Raw genomic sequence first — 20735 nt, 5'->3', positions numbered from 1 at the left:
TGGTTCCATGTGCTGTGCCTACGAATGAAGACAAAATAGTTCAACAGAGTAAAGAACACAAACTGGAAGTGCAGTGTTGTTGAAAATGTATGCTATACCCCATCCACACTGAAGAGGCTCTGAAATGTACATCAACCAGGAATAAAGAGAAAGTTAACACTGTGAAATGTTTTGTACTTATTTGAAGTAAAGTGTCTGTTGACATGTTGGAAAAGATTAAAGGTCTACAATTTCTGTTTAATTTGTCAATATTACATTTTTATTCATTGATTTACTGGCCACCATTACTGTGGTTACATGTTCAGTATATGTATTGACCAGCAAACCCACTGCAGCCTAGCTCACTCTCCATCCCTGCTTTGGACAATTAATAACATGACTCTAGAACTTTGTCATTTTCCTTTATGGTTGATATTAACGACGAAAGGAGATATCTGTCTCTCTCCTATTGTGTACCGCTGTTAAGTTCTGTGGAAAAATAAAAAAAACTGAAAATAAGTACTTAGAACTACCAGTTATTATAGATAAATATTAAAGAAAAGGGTAAACGCAACACTGAACTGAACCTCCTAATTGTCAAACTAATATTAATGTAAAACAATATAGAAGAAGATACATGACTAGAGGTTATGCAATATGGGTGTATATCCACAGCATGCTTAGGTGTGTAATTGACATGACCAAGGAGCTATTGAAATTTAAACCTATGAAAAATGTACGTTACAGCTTGTGATTTTACAGTACACAAACAAGAGTGTGTGCAATATAGAGGGGAAGTCAGTGGACATTCTGAACCTTCTTTGAAGTCAGAAGGTCACATGACAAAGGAGCGATTGAAGTTTTGAAAAATGAACGTAAAAACGTGTGAGATGAAAATGGACAAAGTAAAGGGTGTGCAATGTGTAGGCACACTGAGTGTACATTCTGAACCTTGTTTGAAGTCATTAAGTCACATGACCAAGGAGCTATTGAAATTTTACATTTGGAAAAATTCATGTAAAATCTTGTGAGATGAAAATGGACAAACTAAATGGTGTGCAATATAGAAGGGTAGTCAGTGGACATTCTGAACCTTGTTTCAGTCAAGTAGGTCACATGACCAAAGAGCTATTGAAATTTGAATGTAAAAAAAGTTTGTACTTGTTTACGCTCCCTAACTAATTCAACTAGGAATACAAAATGCTGCTCACATTTCCACGTTTATTAGCTTTGGAAAGTGAGTTAATGTCCAAACCGTGAAAATACGACCTGTGCAATGTTGTGTGCAATTTTTCCAACATCATGACACTTATTTGGAGTCTGTGGCTCAAGTGGTTTGAAAGCTATTGAGGTTTGAAAGCGCGAATATCCTACTTGAAACTGTCTTTACCTCGGTCCTGTGTGTCTGTCATCTTGAGATTACGTTTCATGAACACCTTGACTTTTTCCTCCGTTGACTGATAGTTTTCATTTTCATCCTCCTTTATTCCCATTATAACAATATTTGTTCATACTTCTGCACTTTAGATCAAGTAATTCGGGTTTCATTGTTTTATTATCATACCGTAGCCTCTTTGTAGTGTCTTTTAGGGAGTCCATGGTAGTTTTCAATATATTATTTTCCGCTCCTATTTCTTCCATCATTTTATTACTGTAATCCATTCCTGTTTTTAAGGCCTTAACCTCCCCCAGTAGCCCAGGCAATAGATACCATTTTTTTTAACTGCTCGCTCATGCTTGTAAGCAATGTTCTAACTTCTGGACACAAAGTTATAAAAACGTCCCGCTCCAATGTTAAATTTGATATTTTAGACGGCGGCTTCCCTCCCGTTTCACTCCAGAACTCGAGGAAAGGTATTCTCTTGTTCACTTCAATGTGTTTCAAAATGCTGATATCAAAATGCTGATCAAAAAATAGTTCCAGATTCTCTATATTATCCAGAATGTTTGTTTTTCGTAGTTATCAGCTAATCCTCAATTTTTGTGATTCATTCATGGGACAAGCTGTGCCTACCACGCTGCCACCTGATCACGAAACCCAAACCGCGCTTTTTAACACCTGCCCGCTTAACCCGGAAGCCAACTGCACCAATGTGTGGGAGAAAACATGGTTCAACTGACAACCGAGGTCAGCCTGCAGGCGCCCCACCCGCCATAAGGAGTCCCTAGAGTGCTATGAGCCAAGTAAAGCCCCGCTGGCCAAACCGTCCCCTAACCCGGACGAGGCTCCCTATGGGACTCCCAGTCACGACACAACCTGGGATCAAACCTGGGTCTGTAGCGATGCCTCAAGCACTGCAATGCAGTGCCTTAGACCGCTGCGCCATTCGGGAGGTCCCTGTCATATCTTTAATTTGAGCCTAGAGAAAGTGATCTGTTCTCAGGCCTGGAGGGAAGCCAAAGTCATTCCGCTACCGAAGAATGGTAAAGCAGCTCTTAGCAAACTGTTGGAAAAAATGGTGTTTGACCAAATACAATGCTATTTCTCTGTTAAAAAATTAACAGACTTTCAGCATGCTTATAGACACGGGCACTCAACATGTACTGCACTGACACAAATGACTTATGATGTGTTGAAAGAAATTCTGTTAGATTTCAGTGCAGCCTTTGATATTATTTACCATAACCTGTTGTTGAAAAAATGTATGTGTCATGGCTTTTCAGCCTTTACCATATCGTGGATTCAGAAAGTATTCACACCCCTTTACTTTTTTCACATTTAGTGGTGTTACAGCCTGAATTTTAAATGGATTCAATTGAGATTGTGTGTCACTGACCTGCAGACAATACCCCATAATGTCAAAGTGGAATTATGTTTTTAGATTTCTTTTAACAAATTAATAACAAATTAAAAGCTGAAATGTTATTGAAAGAAAAGTAGTACCCCCAAAACACCAGTCATAACGTCAACAGTGAAGAGGCGACTCCGGAATGCTGGCCTTCTAGGCAGAGTTCCTCTGTCCACTGTCTGTGTTCTTTTGCCCATCTTAATCTTTTATTTTTATTGGCCAGTTTGAGATATGACTTTTTCTTTGCAACTCTGCCTAGAAGGCCAGCATCCCGGAGTCGCCTCTTCACTGTTGACGTTGAGACTGGTGTTTTGCGGGTATTATTTGTACTTGTCCTCTTACTCAGTTGTGCACCGGGGCCTCCCATTCCTATTTCTATTCTGGTTAGAGCCAGTTTGCGCTGTTCTGTGAAGGGAGTAGTACACAGCGTTGTACGAGATCTTCAGTTTCTTGGCAATTTCTCGCATGGAATAGCCTTCATTTCTCAGAACAAGAATAGACTGACGAGTTTCAGGAGAAAGTTCTTTGTTTCTAGCCATTTTGAGCCTGTAATCGAACCCACACATGTTGATCCTCCAGATACTCAACTAGTCTAAAGAAGGCCAGTTTTATTGCTTCTTTAATCAGCACTACAGTTTTCAGTGCTAACATAATTGCAAAAGGGTTTTCCAATGATCAATTAGACTGCTAAAATTATAAACTTGGATTAGCTAACACAACATGTCATTGGAACACAGGAGTGATGGTTGCTGATAATGTGCCTCTATACGCCTATGTAGATATTCCTTTAAAAACCAGCCGTTTCCAGCTACAATAGTAATTTACAACATTAGCAATGTCTACACAGTGTTTCTGATCAATTTTATGTTATTTTAATGGATAAAAAAATAGATTTTCTTTCAAAGACAAGGACATTTCTAAGTGACTCCAAACTTTTGAACGGTAGTGTAAATTGTAAAGTATTTGATCTACAATCTATTTTTTGTTATGTGTTGGACCCCAGTAAGACTAGCGGTCGCCATCGGCTAATGGGGATCCTAATGAAATAACATTAAAATAAACCCCCCATTAAGCACGCACCGACGGAGATATCCTTTGGCAAACTATTTTTTTCAACGATTTCCCAACGTGGTCACCAACTCATTCCAGGGTTTTTCTTTATTTTGACTATTTTCTACATTGTAGAATAATAGTGAAGACATCAAAACTATGAACTTAAAAAAATAAAATAAAAATTGGTTACTGCATGATTCCATATGTGTTATTTCAAAGTTTTGATATCTTCACTGTTATTCTACAATGTAGAAAATTGTAAAAATAAAGAAAAACCCTTGAATGAGTAGGTGTGTCCAAATTTTGGTCAGCACTCTACAGTAGAGTACAGTAAAGTAGAACACAGTATAGTAAGTCAAGTATAGTTCAGTACAGTAGACTACAGTACAGCACAGTAGATTATAGTACAGTATAATGTACTGTATTGTACCCTACTTTACTCTAATGTACTCTACTGAACTAAACTGTGCTGTGCATCAGGGAGTTCTTATTTTTAGTTTTTGGTGGCGGTGTCGGGTCCGGGTGCCGCTGCCGATTGAACCGGGGGTGCCTCAGCTGCCTCGTTGGGCTTCCATGGCTTAGCCGGCTCGAGAGGTTTCCTTGCCCTGGTTGGCTCGGCAGGCTCCCATCCCACGTCATGCCTCAGCCAGCTCGTCGGGCTCCTACGCCTCAGCTGGCTCATCAGGCTCCCATCCCACGTCATGCCTCAGCCGGCTCGTCAAGCTCTCACGCCTCAGCCGGATCGCCAGGCTCCCACGTATCCGCCGGCTAGTCCAGCGCCCATGCATCGGCCGGGCCCATCAGGCTCGCCCAGGTGGGATGCCGGGTGACGCCCCTAGTGGAAGGTGCACTGTCACGCCTGCTTCCCCTCTGGAGCTTGAGGGCGCCAGGCTGCCCTTCTTTACGCACACCTGTCACCATCATTACGCGCATCTGCGCTCATTGGACTCACCTGGACTCCTTCACGTTGTTGATTGCCCCTTACTATATCTGTCTGTTTCTCAGTTTTATTCCCCGTGTCAGCATTATTGTCGTAATGTCGTGTTGTTCCCCCTGTCCAGACGCTGTCCGCGTTTTGTTTTATGTCCGTTTTCCATTAAATGTTCACTACCTGTCCTTGCTTCTCGTCTCCAGCATCTGTCCTTACATAGAGTAGATAAACAACAACATATCACAGACACAACAAGAAAAAAATATTTTTGTAACCATTACTGAATACATTGTAGTTGAATTGGTCTGTTGGTTTATTCTATAAATTGTACTACTTTGAGCGTCATCACTGCTAGTTTCAAAGGGAGGAAATGTGCACTTTCTTCATCCATTTTAAGACTTTTAAATTAATTATAAATACCTATTGATTCTTGAAGAATAGAACTTATAAATGCCACAGGAGCTTACTTCAACTTTCATTCCCCTTCAGAACCCAAAACATAAACTTGTTTTACTCCGTTGTTTGTAAACAATGTAAATAGAAACAAATACTGTTTGCTTCAAACATGGTTAAAACTAAAATTTTATATGGATGGTCAGTCCTTGTATCCATGAGTTTGAGAGTGGTTACATTTTTCCAGGCCCATCCCTCAACTGTTTACAAAATCAATGGTGGGGTTCTTCTTTGTTATAGTTTTATATGGATTGACCATCCATATAAAATCTTGCGTCTTGTGACGGCCGGCCGCCCAACAACCTGCCCGCTTGACCCTATCCCCTCCTCTCTTCTCCAGACCATTTCCGGAGACCTTCTCCCTTACCTCACCTGGCTCATCAACTCATCCTTGACCGCTGGCTACGTCCCTTCCGTCTTCAAGAGAGCGAGAGTTGCACCCCTTCTGAAAAAACCTACACTCGATCCCTCCGATGTCAACAACTACAGACCCTTCTTTCTTTTCTCTCCAAAACTCTTGAACGTGCCGTCCTTGGCCAGCTCTCTTGCTATCTCGCTCAGAATGACCTTCTTGATCCAAATCAGTCAGGTTTCAAGACTAGTCATTCAACTGAGACTGCTCTTCTCTGTGTCACGGAGGCGCTCCGCACTGCTAAAGCTAACTCTCTCTCCTCTGCTCTCATCCTTCTAGACCTATCGGCTGCCTTTGATACTGTGAACCATCAGATCCTCCTCTCCACCCTCTCCGAGTTGGGCATCTCCGGCGCGGCCCACGCTTGGATTGCGTCCTACCTGACAGGTCGCTCCTACCAGGTGGTGTGGCGAGAATCTGTCTCCGCACCACGTGCTCTCACCACTGGTGTCCCCCAGGGCTCTGTTCTAGGCCCTCTCCTATTCTCGCTATACACCAAGTCACTTGGCTCTGTCATATCCTCACATGGTCTCTCCTATCATTGCTATGCAGACGACACACAATTAATCTCTCCTTTCCCCCTTCTGATAACCAGGTGGCGAATCGCATCTCTGCATGTCTGGCAGACATATCAGTGTGGATGACGGATCACCACCTCAAGCTGAACCTCGGCAAGACGGAGCTGCTCTTCCTCCCGGGGAAGGACTGCACGTTCCATGATCTCGCCATCACGGTTGACAACTCCATTGTGTCCTCCTCCCAGAGCGCTAAGAACCTTGGCGTGATCCTGGACAACACCCTGTCGTTCTCAACTAACATCAAGGCGGTGGCCCGTTCCTGTAGGTTCATGCTCTACAACATCCGCAGAGTACGACCCTGCCTCACACAGGAAGCGGCGCAGGTCCTAATCCAGGCACTTGTCATCTCCCGTCTGTGTTACTGCAACTCGCTGTTGGCTGGGCTCCCTGCCTGTGCCATTAAACCCCTACAACTCATCCAGAACGCCGCAGCCTGTCTGGTGTTCAACCTTCCCAAGTTCTCTCACATCACCCCGCTCCTCCGCTCTCTCCACTGGCTTCCAGTTGAAGCTCGCATCCGCTACAAGACCATGGTGCTTGCCTACGGAGCTGTGAGGGGAACGGCACCTCCGTACCTTCAGGCTCTGATCAGGCCCTACACCCAAACAAGGGCACTGCGTTCATCCACCTCTGGCCTGCTCGCCTCCCTACCTCTGAGGAAGTACAGTTCCCGCTCAGCCCAGTCAAAACTGTTCGCTGCTCTGGCACCCCAATGGTGGAACAAACTCCCTCACGACGCCAGGTCAGCGGAGTCAATCACCACCTTCCGGAGACACCTGAAACCCCAACTCTTTAAGGAATACCTAGGATAGGATAAAGTAATCCTTCTAACCCCCCCCCCCTTAAAAGATTTAGATGCACTATTGTAAAGTGGCTGTTCCACTGGATATAAGGTGAATGCACCAATTTGTAAGTCGCTCTGGATAAGAGCGTCTGCTAAATGACTTAAATGTAAATGTAGTTCAAACTGCAGATTGCCCCTTTAAAGCATTTGAAAAAGCTAACATAAGTGCCTGTGTCATTGGGAACACTAATAAATATTCTATGTTGCGATCTTCTGTTGGCTCCTCTTTCCAATATTAAATTGATAAAAAAAAATGTATTGTGATATGAAGCTTACTTCATTGAGAATCCATGTGCAGTTGAAATTTGGACATAAAATCAATGACCAAAACATTTTGTATTTTCAATATCTGTAAATGACGTCTTTTCAACTTTCATTAGGAACTGAAAATTAACCTGATTTCAATGTCCGGAGAATATGTATTTTCAATGTCGGGAAAATACGTATTTTCAACTTTCCTTTACAACTGAAAATTAATCTAATTTCAACGTCCGGAAACTATTTATTTGAAACATCTGGAAAATATGTATTTTAAATGTCCAAAAATGCTTATTTTAAACGTTCGGAAAATACATATTTTCACCTTTTAATTCAGAACCTAAAATGAACCTAACTTCATGTGGAGAAGATGTTTTTTCAACGTAATTTTGCTTATCATACATGGGCGATACATAAAAGAGCAATGCAACTTGACCTCTATGGTATGAGGTCATATTATGGGACGTACAGTAGTGGCCTAGTAGTTGTTGATCACTTTTTTAATAGAGATATACAGTATATAATTATGAGACTTATTGTCTGAGAAGGAGCGTCAGACATGTGGCCATTGAGCATCATCACCACCAGCTGGTTGGGGGCTGAGGGGCTCATTAGGACAACTCAGATCTCTCTCTAACTTTCGCCTAATTAAACCTGATATTAGAGAGCAAATACTGAGCCCCGGCTCTCCCTGTACAGCAACGAATTGTTGTTGCTTTTCAAAACAAACAATGATCATAAGGTACTGCAGAATGATGAATAATTAATTAAATTTTTTAATGACTTTCAAAAAGAGCTAATTAGCCACAAAGGAGTTCTAGCAAGTATTTCATCACCATTAACATTATGAGGGACCAGCATGGAGAAAAACATATCAACAGTGAAGATAACAAAAGTCAGGCCCAGAGAGGATATGTTTTGGCTATGTTTTGGTCAGTCACATTATGATGTCTGCCTATTGGCTACTAACAGTCAGGTACAGCAGGCTATGTTCTGGTCAGACGTTGTTTTGCCGGTAGTCTTCCCAGCTGGCTGATGGGAAGATGGATGGGAAGCCATCTAGCTGTGTATTAGAAATGATAATCAACAACATGTGCATAGTAGTTGTCACCAAACCTGGTCCCAGAGCAGCATGGTACAGACATTGTGTTGCAGCAGCTAAAGACCAAAACAACTAATCAACCCATGGTCAAAGCTACACTACCGGTCAAAAGTTTTAGAACACCGACTCATTCAAGGATTTTTCTTTACATTCTACACTGTAGAATAATAGTGAAGACATCAAAACTATGAAATAACACATATGGAATCATGTAGTAACCAAAAAAGTCTTCAACAAATCAAAATATATTTTTTATTTGAGATTCCTCAAATCGCCACCCTTTGCCTTGATGACAGCTTTGCACACTCTTGGCATTCTCTCAACCAGGTTCATGAGGTAGTCACCTGGAATGCATTTCAATTAACAGGTGTGCCTTGTTAAAAGTTAATTTTTTGAATTTTGAGCCAATCAGATGTGTTGTGACAAGGTGTGTGTGTGTGTGGTGGTGGTGGTGGTGGGGGGGGGGGGGGGGGTATACAGAAGATATTTGAGGATAAGTTCATTAGAGTTACCAGCCTCAGAAAATACAGCCCAAATAAGTGGGCCAAGAAATACGAGCAATGGACACTAGACCAGTGGAGATTTGTCCCTGGAGATTTTTGGTTCCAACCGCCGTGTCTTTGTGAGATGCAGAGTAGGTGAACAGATGATCTCAGCACGTGTATTTCCCACCGTAAAGCAAGGAGGAGGAGATGTTATGGTGTGGGGGTGTTTTGCTGGTGACACTGTCTGTGATTTATTCATAATTCAAGAGTACACTTAACCAGCATGGCTACCACCGCATTCTGCAGCGACACGTCATCCCATCTGGTTTGGGCTTAATGGGACTATCATTTGTTTTTCAACAGGACAATGACCCATCTAAAATAACCCTAATTTATAAGACAGATCTTATTTGATTAATGGTGGTCGGACCCATCTACAGTTGAAGTCGGAAGTTTACATACACCTTTGCCAAATGACCCGAACATTTTTCCTACAAACCGTAGTCTGGCTTTTTTATGGCGGTTTTGGAGCGGTGGCTTCTTCCTTGCTGAGCGCCCTTTCAGGTTATGTCGATATAGGACTTGTTTTACTGTGGATATAGATACTTTTGTACCTGTATCCTCCAGCATCTTCACAAGGTCCTTTGCTGAAGTTCTGGGATTGATTTGCACTTTTCGCACCAAAGTACATTCATCTCTAGGAGACAGAACGCGTCTCTTTCCTGAGCGGTATGATGGCTGCGTGGTCCCATGGTGTTTATACTTGCGTACTATTGTTTGTACAGATGAACGTGGCACGTTCAGGCGTTTGGAAATTGCTCTCAAGGATGAACCAGACTTGTGGAGGTCTACAAATCTTTTTCTGAGGTCTTGGCTGATTTCTTTTGATTTTCCCATGATGCCAAGCAAAGAGGCACTGAGTTTGAAGGTAGGCCTTGAAATACATCCACAGGTACACCTCCAATTGACTCAAATGATGTCAATTAGCCTATCAGAAGCTTCTAAAGCCATGACATATTTTTCTGGATTTTTCCAAGCTGTTTAAAGGCACAGTCAACTTAGTGTATGTTAACTTCTGACCCACTGGAATTGTGATAGAGTGAATTCTAAGTGAAATGATCTGTCTGTAAACAATTGTTGGAAAAATGACTTGTGTCATGCACAAAGTAGATGTCCTAACCGACTTGCCAAAACTATAGTTTGTTAACAAGAAATTTGTGGAGTGGTTGAAAAACGAGTTTTAATGACTCCAAACTAATTGTCTGTAAACTTCCGACTTCAACTGTAGATGCCAGGCGCACTGGTTTGTGTCAAGAACTGCAACGCTGCTGGGTTTTTCATGCCTAATTTCGACACTCTCATACAACATACAACAATTCGTCATTTTGTGAACATATTATTTTCTTTGACAGATTTTGGGCGGAGTAAAACCTCTCGCTTTGCCTCTTCCTCTCTCTCTATAATTAGACAAATGCAGCTTATCTTCTGTCATTACTTGTTTCCCTAAAATGTTAAATAAACTCTTGCTCATCAGAATAATGTCATAATTCGCTAGAATTATTGCTTTAATCTAATTGACATCGGTGAAGTTCTCTTTCATCTCTGCTTCTCTCACGCACCAAATACATTCAGGGGCGGAGGGGAAAATGCAATAATTTCAAATGACATCAGCTTGACTGGATTTAAGGAAATTAAAACCTGTTAAAACGACCCAAAAGGTTTCTGATAAGATTTCAGTTCGGCTTGGATGCATATTTTATGTGGTTCAAATACTATTTGATTTTATGATGCTAATAAAGATAGCACCTTTACAGACGTCGCTAACCGTGCACTCTCAAGATGCTGAAATAAATAAATAATATTTCTCCAAATGTACATTTGGAGTTAATATTATATTAGGCTATGTGAGAGGTTATAGACCTACAGTCAGTGTCCAGACTTCAGGCTACTATTCAATTTAACCCATCTGAATAGTAGCCTACAGTTCCCTTGACGTACCATTTTTAGGTCTCTGTCTTGTGATTGTCGAATTTGTATAGCGCCTCACAATCATCACACATAACATAGCCGTAGCACTGCTATCATGCTCTTTTACCATTTCACCAAATATTTCGCAAACATTAGGCTACTGTTCTGGCCCTCCCTGCTATTTCTTTTCAACCCTCCATTTCACAGATTTTCTCTTATTGAAATAAACTATGACATTGTCCTTTTTGCCTCAGTGGATCGACATGAAATTTTTCTGCCCAAGTTCCCAAAAGCATTTAACAATTGGCGTGTATTTGGCGAGCATAGCCTACCTACAGTTAGGGCCTAAAGTTTAGGCTTAGGCTACACACGCACGCAGATAAAAATAACGAAAGAAAAACCTCAATGTAGCCTATAGTAATGAATTGCAGAAGAATGATACATATAACTGCAGGGACTGCAGGTTATGAGTAAACTTGCGCATCAATAGTATCTACAGTACAACTGCACTTGTACTGCTACACAACAAACACTGCTAACACTCACATGTAGGCCTATTTACACATCTCAGTCAGAAATATCACTATATTTGATAAAAAATGTTTACTGTAATCTGTGTGTTACTCCTCGTGAAAGCCACACATAGGCATATATCCTGAAAACATGTTGAAATGTTATAATCCTATGAGATTACTGTGCAGTACAGTAATTATATGGTTGGTCTAAATATAGGAATGAGGTGTATCTGAAGGTTCATGACAACATTCCTTTGAGAAATCCTCCATAAATAAAATTTTCTATAAAGACTTCATGCAGAGCACTCTGTCAGTAGATCTTTGCCTGAGGATTCAAGAGGAGACTGAGAGAATACCTGTTTGTACTGTGCTGCTTCAATGGCATATTTCCTTTCTAAGGCAACCTGACATATTTAAATCTATATCCTACGACCAAGAAGAAACAAAGCATTGTATTGGAAATGTGCTTCTGCTTTTTTAATTTCATCTAAGATTTTAAATATATTTAAATATGTTATCTATTGCTAGAAAGTTAACAGGATTTCATGATTAAATGTCATCCTTTGTAACATGTTTATGAAATGCAATTCCTGTACATAACTTCTTGTTATTGGCTATTCCCTTGTGTGATATGGCTAACAACAATATAACAACTGCAGATGATGGTAGCAGCCCCTCTCTGCAAAATGTTAATGACAGGATCATAATAGTCCAGGTGATAAATGCAATCTTCATTTACATCATCTGCCTGCTCATCTTCACCTTCTTCAAAAAGGACACATTTCTCTCAAACACACGTTATGTTTTCTTTGTTCACACACTGCTGGCTGACTGTCTGTACCTAATCATGACTAATAACTTGCTCCTCCTGACTTACTTTAGTGTCACCCTGCCAGCTGCTGTGTGTGTTGTCTTCTGTGTGTTGCTAAGTGAGTTGACCTTTGTCACGCCGCTGACTCTGACAGCCATGAGCCTGGAGCGGTATGTGGCCATCTGCATGCCTCTGCGCCACGGAGAACTCTCCACTGTGCGCAGAGCCATTCACTGCATCCTACTCATCCACAGCATCAGCGCCATACAGCCCATCATAATTGTCTCCATCTTCTTTGCCTCAGTCCCTCTGGGCTTCTACACGCAGTATAAGCTGTGTTCAGCAGAGATGTTTATTGCACACAAGTGGCAGAGACACCTTAGATCAGCTATAGGTCAGTTCTACTTTCTGGTCATGTCCATCACCATTGTGTTTATCTATGTTAGAATAATTGCAGTGGCCAAAGAAGCATCGGACAATAAGACATCTTTATCTAAAGGTCGTAAAACGGTGATTCTCCACGCTATCCAGTTGTTCCTGTGTCTGATCCAGCTGTGGTGCCCGTTCATGGAGGCTGCCATCCTGCCAATTAATTTGAAATTGTACATTGATGTGAGATTCTTTGATTACATTGTTTTTATTCTGGCCCCGCGATGTCTTTGTCCACTTGTCTATGGCCTAAGGGATGAAAAGTTTTTTCTTGCAATTAAATATTATGTATTTTTTGGGGTGAATAAGAACATTTCCCCAATAATTACTGGTCATATGAAAACATAACACTTGTTTAACAGGCAAGGCCATTGGTATTGTTATTATTTATCATGTGCTTCTACACCTGCATTGCTTGCTGTTTGGGGCTTTAGACTTTCTGTACAGCACTTTGAGATGTCAGTTGATATAAGAAGGGCTAAATAAATCGATTTGATTTGATTTGATCACCTGATTTTGTGGTATTGAAATGCACTTTTGTTTTCAAAGACCACAGACAATGATATATTGTGTTAATTTTAAGGTATATTTTAATGAACAGCTATGTTACATATGCTTATGTGTTTACGCTAATTATAGTATATGCATTGCAGCTTGTCTTCTAATTAGAAAAAATGTAAACGTCTCAAACAACATTAACCATGTGTGTAATTTCAAAGATGACCTGATTGAGAGAAATAAAACATTGCTTTAAGAAGTGGCTTTTGCAGTGAGTTACAGTAGTGATTAGCTCCAGGAAATGTACGGTAACTGTATCAATGACACGAACCTTGACTGTTGTGTGCCAGTATATGCATCTAAACAGACCTGTGAAAACCTGCAGTGAGGAGCTATAGAGACAGATTTGAAAGATTACAGTAACAAAGTATGAGCTGATACTCAACTCTGCTGATTCTGAAATTCACTCAACAGTTATTGTGACAAACTCTTGGGGTTCTATTACTCACTGGGTCGTCTTCCCAATTCCCATCAAACTACATTAGTTCCTGAGAATTATGTCATGGGCCGTCGTGTTCCCACAAGGCTGTCTTATCAATCCTTTCATAAGTGGAGTAGGCCTCACAGCAAGAAATATAACAGCAAGTTGGAATAGCCTATACTTTTAAAGCATATTGAAAATATCTATAGTTAGCACTTTTCTCAGTAACCATAAATCACACTTATCCTACAATACATTCTGCATGAAAGGGACGAGAGCATGCATCTGTGTTTAAATGAGTCCCAAAGTTTCAAGTTGTATTGTCCCATGCACAAGTACAGTGAAATGCCTTTCTTGTGAGCTCTTTTCCCAACAATGCAGTAATCAATATCAATGTATATTACTATAAATAAAGTAAAGTAGAACAAAAACACATGAGAAATATACATTAAGAAGAACATGAGAAAGCTAGTAAGCTATATACAGGATCAGTTCCAGGGTTAGTGCCAATACCATATTTACAATGTTCAGGTACACTGGAGTGGTAGGGGTAGATGTGTACAGTGCACATTTTTCACATTTTGTTAGGTTACAGCCGTATTCTAAAATTGATTAAATTGTTTTTTTCATCAATCTACACACAATAACCCATAATGACAAAGCAAAAACAGGTTGTTAGACATTTCTGCAGATAAAAAAAATGAAATAAACTGAAATCAGATTTACATACAGTACCAGTCAAATGTTTGGACACACCTACTCACTCAAGGGTTTTTCTTTATTTTTACTATTTTCTACATTGTAGAATAATAGTGAAGACATCAAAACTATGAAATAACACATCATGAATGATGTAGTAACAAAAAAAGTCTTAAACAAATCAAAATATGTTATGTTTGAGGTTCTTCATATAGCCACCCTTTGCCTTGATGATAGCTTTGCACACTCCTGGCATTCTCTCAACCAGCTTCACCTGGAATGTTTTTCCAACAGTCTTGAAGGATTTCCCACATATGCTGAGCATTTGTCTGCTTTTCCTTCACTCTCATCCCAAACCATCTCAATTGGGTTAAGGTTGGGTGATTGTACTCCATCACTCTCCTTCTTGGTCAAATAGCCCTTATACAGCCTGGTGATGTGTTGGTTCATACAAATGATATTCCCACTAAGCGCAAACCAGAAGGGATGGCGTATCGCTGCAGAATACTGTGGTAGCCATGCTGGTTAAGTGTACTCTTGAATTCTAAATAAATCACAGACAGTGTCACCAGCAAAGCACCCCCACACCATAACACCTCCTCCTCCATGCTTCACGGTGGGAACCACACATGCGGAGATCATCCGTTCACCCACTCTGCGTCACACAAAGACACGGTGGTTGGAACCAAAAATATCACATTTGGACTCATCAGACCAAAGGACAGATTTCCACCGGTCTAATGTCCTTTGCTCATGTTTCTTGGCCCCAGCAAGTCTCTTCTTATTATTGGTGTCCTTTAGTAGTGGTCTCTTTGCAGCAATTCAACCATGAAGGCCTGAAATTACGCAGTCTCCTCTGAACAGTTGATGTTGAGATGTGTCTGTTACTTGAACTCTGTGAAGCATTTATTTGGTCTGCAACCTGCTCAATTTTGAGTCTCATAGCAAAGGATCTGGATACTTATGTAAATAAGGTATTTCTGTTTTTCAAAAAAAAAAGGGTTTTTCTCTGAGGATTCTTTTTTTAAGTCAAGGGGTTTGAATTCTTTCCGAAGGTACTGTATAGGGTTAAGGTGACTAGGCATCAGGATATATGATAAACAGAGTAGCAGCAGCGTATATGATGATTGTATTTGTGTGTGTGTGTGTGTGTGTGTGTGTGTGTGTGTGTGTGTGTGTGTGTGTGTGTGTGTGTGTGTGTGTGTGTGTGTGTGTGTGTGTGTGTGTGTGTGTGTGTGTGTGTGTATGTATGGGTGTGTGTGTGAGTGAGTGTGCATAGAGTCAGTGCAAAAATACAAATAAAATAAAGGGTCATTACAGATAGTCCATGTGGCCATTTTGTTAGCTATAATTTTTACGTTTACATTTAAGTCATTTAGCAGACGCTCTTATCCAGAGCGACTTACACATTGGAAAGTTCATACATATTTATCCTGGTCCCCCCGTGGGAATTAAACCCACAACCCTGGCGTTGCAAGCGCCATGCTCTACCAACTGAGCCACACTGAGGCCTACCTTTCACACCGCCTGATATAGGGGTCCTGGATGGCAGGGAGCTCGGCCAAAGTTATGTACTGTGCTGTTCGCACCACCCTATATAGCGCCATGTGATCGAGGGTGGTGCAGTTACCATAACAAGCCATACCAAGCAGTGATGCAGCCAGTAAAGATGATCTCAATTGTGCAGCTGCAGACCTTTTTGTGGATTTGAGAGCCCATGTCAAATATTTTCAACCTCCTGAGGGGGAATAGGCTCTTTTTCCCCTTCTTCACGACTGTGTGTGTGTGGACCATTTTAAGTCCTTAGTGATTTGGACACAGATGAACTTGAATCTCTCGACCAGCTCCACTACAGCCCCATCGATGTAGATGGGGGCATGCTCGCCCGTTTCCTGTCGTCCAAATCAAATCAAATTTTATTTGTCACTTGCGCCGAATACAACAGGTGAAATGCAAACTTACAGGCTCTAACCAATAGTGCAAAAGAGGTATTAGGTGAACAATAGTTAAGTAAAGAAATAAAAACAACAGTAAAAAGACAGTGAAAAATAGTAGCTAGGCTGTATACAGTAGCGAGGCAATAAAAGTAGCGAGGCTACATACAGACACCGGTTAGTCAGGTAGTATGAGGTAGTATAGTAGTATGTACATGTAGATATGATTAAAGTGACAATGCATATATGATGAACAGAGAGTAGCAGTAGCGTAAAGAGGGGTTGGCGGGTGGTGGGTGATGGGACACCATCAGCTCCTTGTTCTTACTAATGTTCAGGTAGAGATTGTTGTCCTGGCACCATACTGCCAGGTCACTGACCTGACCCCTGTAGGCTGTATCATTATCGCCGGTGATCAGGCCTACCACTGACCTGTCGTCAGCAAACTTGATGATGATGTTGGAGTCGTGCGTACAGGAGGGGACTAAGCACACACCACTGTGGGGTCCCAGTGTTCAGGGTCAGCTGGCAGAGGTGATGTTGCTCACTCTCATCACGTCAGCCCGTCAGGAAGTTCAGGATCCAGTTGCAGAGGGAGATGTTCAGTCCCAGGGTCTCAAGCTTGGTGACGAGCTTGGAGGAGACTATGGTGTTGAACGCTGAGCTGTAGTCGATGAACAGTATTCTTAAATAAGTACTCCTCTTATCTAGGTGGATGAGGCCAGTGTAGAGTGCAATTTAGATTGTGTTGTCTATGGATCTGTTGGGCGGTATGCAAATTGGAGTGGGTCTAGACCAGGGATGGGAAACTCCAGTACTCGGGGGCCAGAGTGGTGTCACACTTTTTCAACATCCTTAGCAAACACAGCTGATTAAATTAGTTGCATTCTAAACTGAAGATCATGATTAGTTTATTATTGGAGTCAGATGTATCAGCTGGAGCAAAAGTGTGACACCAATCAGGCCCCCGAGGACTGGAGTTGCCCATCCCTTGTCTAGGGTGTCTGGGATGATGGAGTTTATGTGTGCCATAACCAGCCTTTCAAAGCACTTTATGATTACAGATGTGAGTGCTCCAGGGCAGTAGACATTGTGGGAGGTAGCCTTAGAGTTATTGGGAACAGGAATGATGGTGGTCAGCTTGAGACGTGGGGATTACAGACTGGGACAAGGAGAGGTTGAAAGTGAATGTGAATATGCCTGCCAGCTGTTCGGTGCATGCTCTAAGAACGTGGCCCGGAATCCCGTCCGACCCTGCGGCCTTGCAAGTGTTGACCTGATTAAAAACCTTACTCAAGTAATCCTCGGAGTGTGAGTTCACCCAGTCGTCTGGGTCGACGGGCGGCCTCATGCTATTCTGTCAAGGTGTGCGTAAAATGCATTGAGTTTGTCTGGTAGAGAGGCATCTTTGGACAGATCGCATCTGGGTTTTCCTTTGTTATCCGTAATGAACTGTAGCCCCTGCCACATGTGACGGGCGGTGGAGCCTATGTAATAGGATTCCACCTTGTTCCTATATTTTCCTTTTGCTTGTTTGATGGTTCTGTGGAGGTCATAGAAGGACTTCTTGTACTTGTTCGTGTCCTCAGCTGTAGCCTCTGGGTTGGCTGTGATAGCCCTGTCCTTTAGTTTAGTAGTGCCAACCTATGTGTTCATCCGGGGTTTTGATTGGGGAAGCAGCGAACCTTCACTGTGGGAACAATGTCAGTTATGCATTTCCTAATGAAGCCGGTGACGGCGGTAGTTCGCTCGTGGATGCTATCGGTGGAGTCCCAGAACATATTCCAGTCTGCGCTAGCAAAGCAGTCCTGTAGCATTGCCTCCAATTCGGGGGACCATTTCTCTACGGAGTGCGTCATGGGTACTTCCTGTTTGAGCTTCTGCTTGTAGACAGGAAGCAGGAGTATAGAGTCATGATCTGATTTGCCGAAGGGTCGACGAGGTAGAGCGTTGTATGCTTGCTTGTGGGGAGAGTAACAGCGATCTAGGACTTTATCACCCCTAGTGTCTTAGTGACGTGGAATTAAAATCACAGGCAACCAGAAAAGCAGCCTCTGGGCACATGGTTTCCTGCTTGTTTATAGCCTTGTACAGTTTTTATTTTTACATCAGTTTTTATTATTTCAATTTATAGGATTCATGCAATACATTTTATTAATATATTTTTTAACCCCACCCCCCCACCAGCAATCTGATAGCGTGTAAAATAAATCTTGAGAAAAACATAAATATGGCACAGTTAATCTACTGAACAATACATCACATAGTCTCAGAAATAGTGACACATTATTGATACACATTCATGGATGTAAAGATGTAAAGGCCCATTGGTTAATTAAGAGTTCAGAAATGTCCACTACTGATTTTTTCCATGTGTCCAGAGTGGACACCTTGGCCCTGTAGATCCTGGCCGTGGAGAGCTCCATAAATACAATTCCCTTAAATGTGAGCAGCCATTGTCGCAATGGTAACTGATGAGGTGGAATCCACCTTTGTACAATCATTTTCTTAGCAGCTGTGGTTCCTGTTGTGGTCTTTTTCTCCCCCAAATGAACTTCTTTATGACAGAGTCAAGTTTAGTCCAATAGTCAATAGGAGGAGGCAGTGGCAACATGGATACAAGGGAGAAAATTCATTTTACTAATTGGCTGAAAATTAGCACAATTTGTGTGTTTTTTTCCTTTCTTAGGGATTATGGATATACAGTAATAGCTGTATTGATGTCTCTGTGGAATTGTACTTTTTCAATAGCAATGTTAAGTGATTCAAGAATATCTGGTCCTGGCTCGTCCCAAAAGTTGAGAATGAGTTAAGGAGGTATTCCAGCAATACTAGGCACTTTATCTTTCTTCATGTTTAAAAGAGAAGCTTCAGTTCAGATAAAGTGACAGGTTCCTCGAATAAAACTGTTTCTTCTTGAGAGGGTTTTGGCAACGTAAGGTTCTCCAGGGACTGCCAACAAGCAGAAGTATCAAAGCTATGTCAGGAATTGTATAAATCTGCATAATATGCACTAAAAGTTGTATTTATCTCTGTAGGATCAGATATTAGTTCCTTAGCAGGGGATCTGATCAACTGTATGGATGATCTTGTTTCAGCATGTTTAAGGTGCAATGCTAGTAAGTGGCTAGGCCTACTAAAATAGTATTTTCCGTATTAAGTTTCAGTCTACATGTTTTTAGCTCAATTTTTCTCTGTTGAATAGTTGTTTTTAAGATGGTCTTCCAGCATTTTACAATGATTTTCCAATTAACTGATCTTCTGAAGTCTTATTTTCTGTAAATTAGAGGAAAAATGTGTAGTGTTTTGTCACGCCAGCTCCCGCTCCCCCTCTTTGGTGCTCGAGGAGACCACCAGGCTGCCCATCATTACGCACACCTGTCACCGTCGTTATGCACATCAGCGCTTCATTGGACTCACCTGGACTCTATCACTTTATTGCTTGCCTCCCCTATATCTGACGAGGCTTTGGTGAAGGGGTTGTGGGCATATTCAACCCAGGGTAGCTGAGCACTCCAGGAGGAAGGGTTAGCAGAAGTCATGCAGCGTAGGGAAGACTCCACCTCCTGGTTGGCCCGTTCGGTCTGGCCGTTGGTCTAGGGGTGATATCCAGAAGAAAGACTGACATCAATACCAAGAGTTGAACAGAAGGATCTCCATACCTGAGATGTAAACTGGGGTCCCCTGTCGGAAACAATGTCAGTGGGAATGCCATGCAGACGAAACACATGGGACACCAGCAGGTCTGCAGTCTCCCTGGAGGACGGAAGCTTGGAGAGGGGAATGAAGTGAGCTGCTTTGAAAAATCTGTTGATAATGGTGAGGATGACTGAGTTACCGTTAGATGGGGGAAGGCCAGTGACAAAGTCCAGAGCTATGTGTGACCAGGGGCGACTGGGTATGGGAAGAGGGTGAAGCAGACCGGAAGGGTTTAGTGGAGGTTTTGTTCCGGGCACAGACAGAGCAGGTTGAGACAAACTCCCGGGCATCTCTCTCCACAGTGGGCCAGGAAAAGCACTGACGCAGGAAGGCGAGGGTCCGGTTCATACCAGGGTAACAGGTGAGGTGGGTAGAATGGGCCCACTGAAGAACATCAGCGCAAACAGAATCTGGAACAAACAAAGCATTTCTAAGACCGTTACCTGGGTCAGGCTGGTTCTGATGAGCCTGGCGGATACGGACTTAATCTCCCAGGAGATGGCGGCAACGATGCAGGTGGATGGTACAATGGAATCTGGCTCGGAACCAGTGTTGTCTGCGGTGAACTGGCGGGAGAGGGCTTGGTATTCCTAGAAACGGGGTGATAAGTAAGTGTGAAATTGAATCTACCGAAGAACAAGGTCCACCTGGTTTGCCAGAAGTTCAGACATTTGGAGGTCTGGATGTAGGACAGGTTTTTGTGGTCTGTCCACATGGTGAAGGGGAGTACAGAGCCCTGCAGCCAGTGACGCCATTCCTCAAGAGCCAGCTTAACTACCAGGAGTTCCCGGTTACTGAGGGGAACATTTTTCTCTGC

The 20735-nt window shown here is 42.1% G+C and overlaps 2 protein-coding genes across 2 annotated transcripts; both read left to right on the top strand.

Annotated features, from left to right (window-relative positions):
• Positions 1–5582: 5582 nt before the first annotated feature.
• Positions 5583–7214, top strand: LOC129831538 (uncharacterized). The gene is made up of 2 exons (XM_055894900.1): positions 5583–6018; positions 6213–7214. Exon 2 carries the CDS (start codon positions 6258–6260, stop codon positions 7005–7007), a length of 750 nt encoding a protein of 249 aa, XP_055750875.1. The 5' UTR covers positions 5583–6018; positions 6213–6257; the 3' UTR covers positions 7008–7214.
• A 4769-nt stretch (positions 7215–11983) lies between these two features.
• LOC129831537 (odorant receptor 131-2-like) lies at positions 11984–13108 on the top strand. The gene has a single exon (XM_055894899.1). The coding sequence runs from the start codon at positions 11999–12001 to the stop codon at positions 12953–12955; it is 957 nt and encodes a 318-aa protein (XP_055750874.1). The 5' UTR covers positions 11984–11998; the 3' UTR covers positions 12956–13108.
• Positions 13109–20735: the final 7627 nt, after the last annotated feature.

Source organism: Salvelinus fontinalis, chromosome 33 (assembly GCF_029448725.1).
Source record: "Salvelinus fontinalis isolate EN_2023a chromosome 33, ASM2944872v1, whole genome shotgun sequence".
Taxonomy (NCBI): domain Eukaryota; kingdom Metazoa; phylum Chordata; class Actinopteri; order Salmoniformes; family Salmonidae; genus Salvelinus; species Salvelinus fontinalis.
This window is presented reverse-complemented; position numbering and strand designations above follow the sequence as displayed.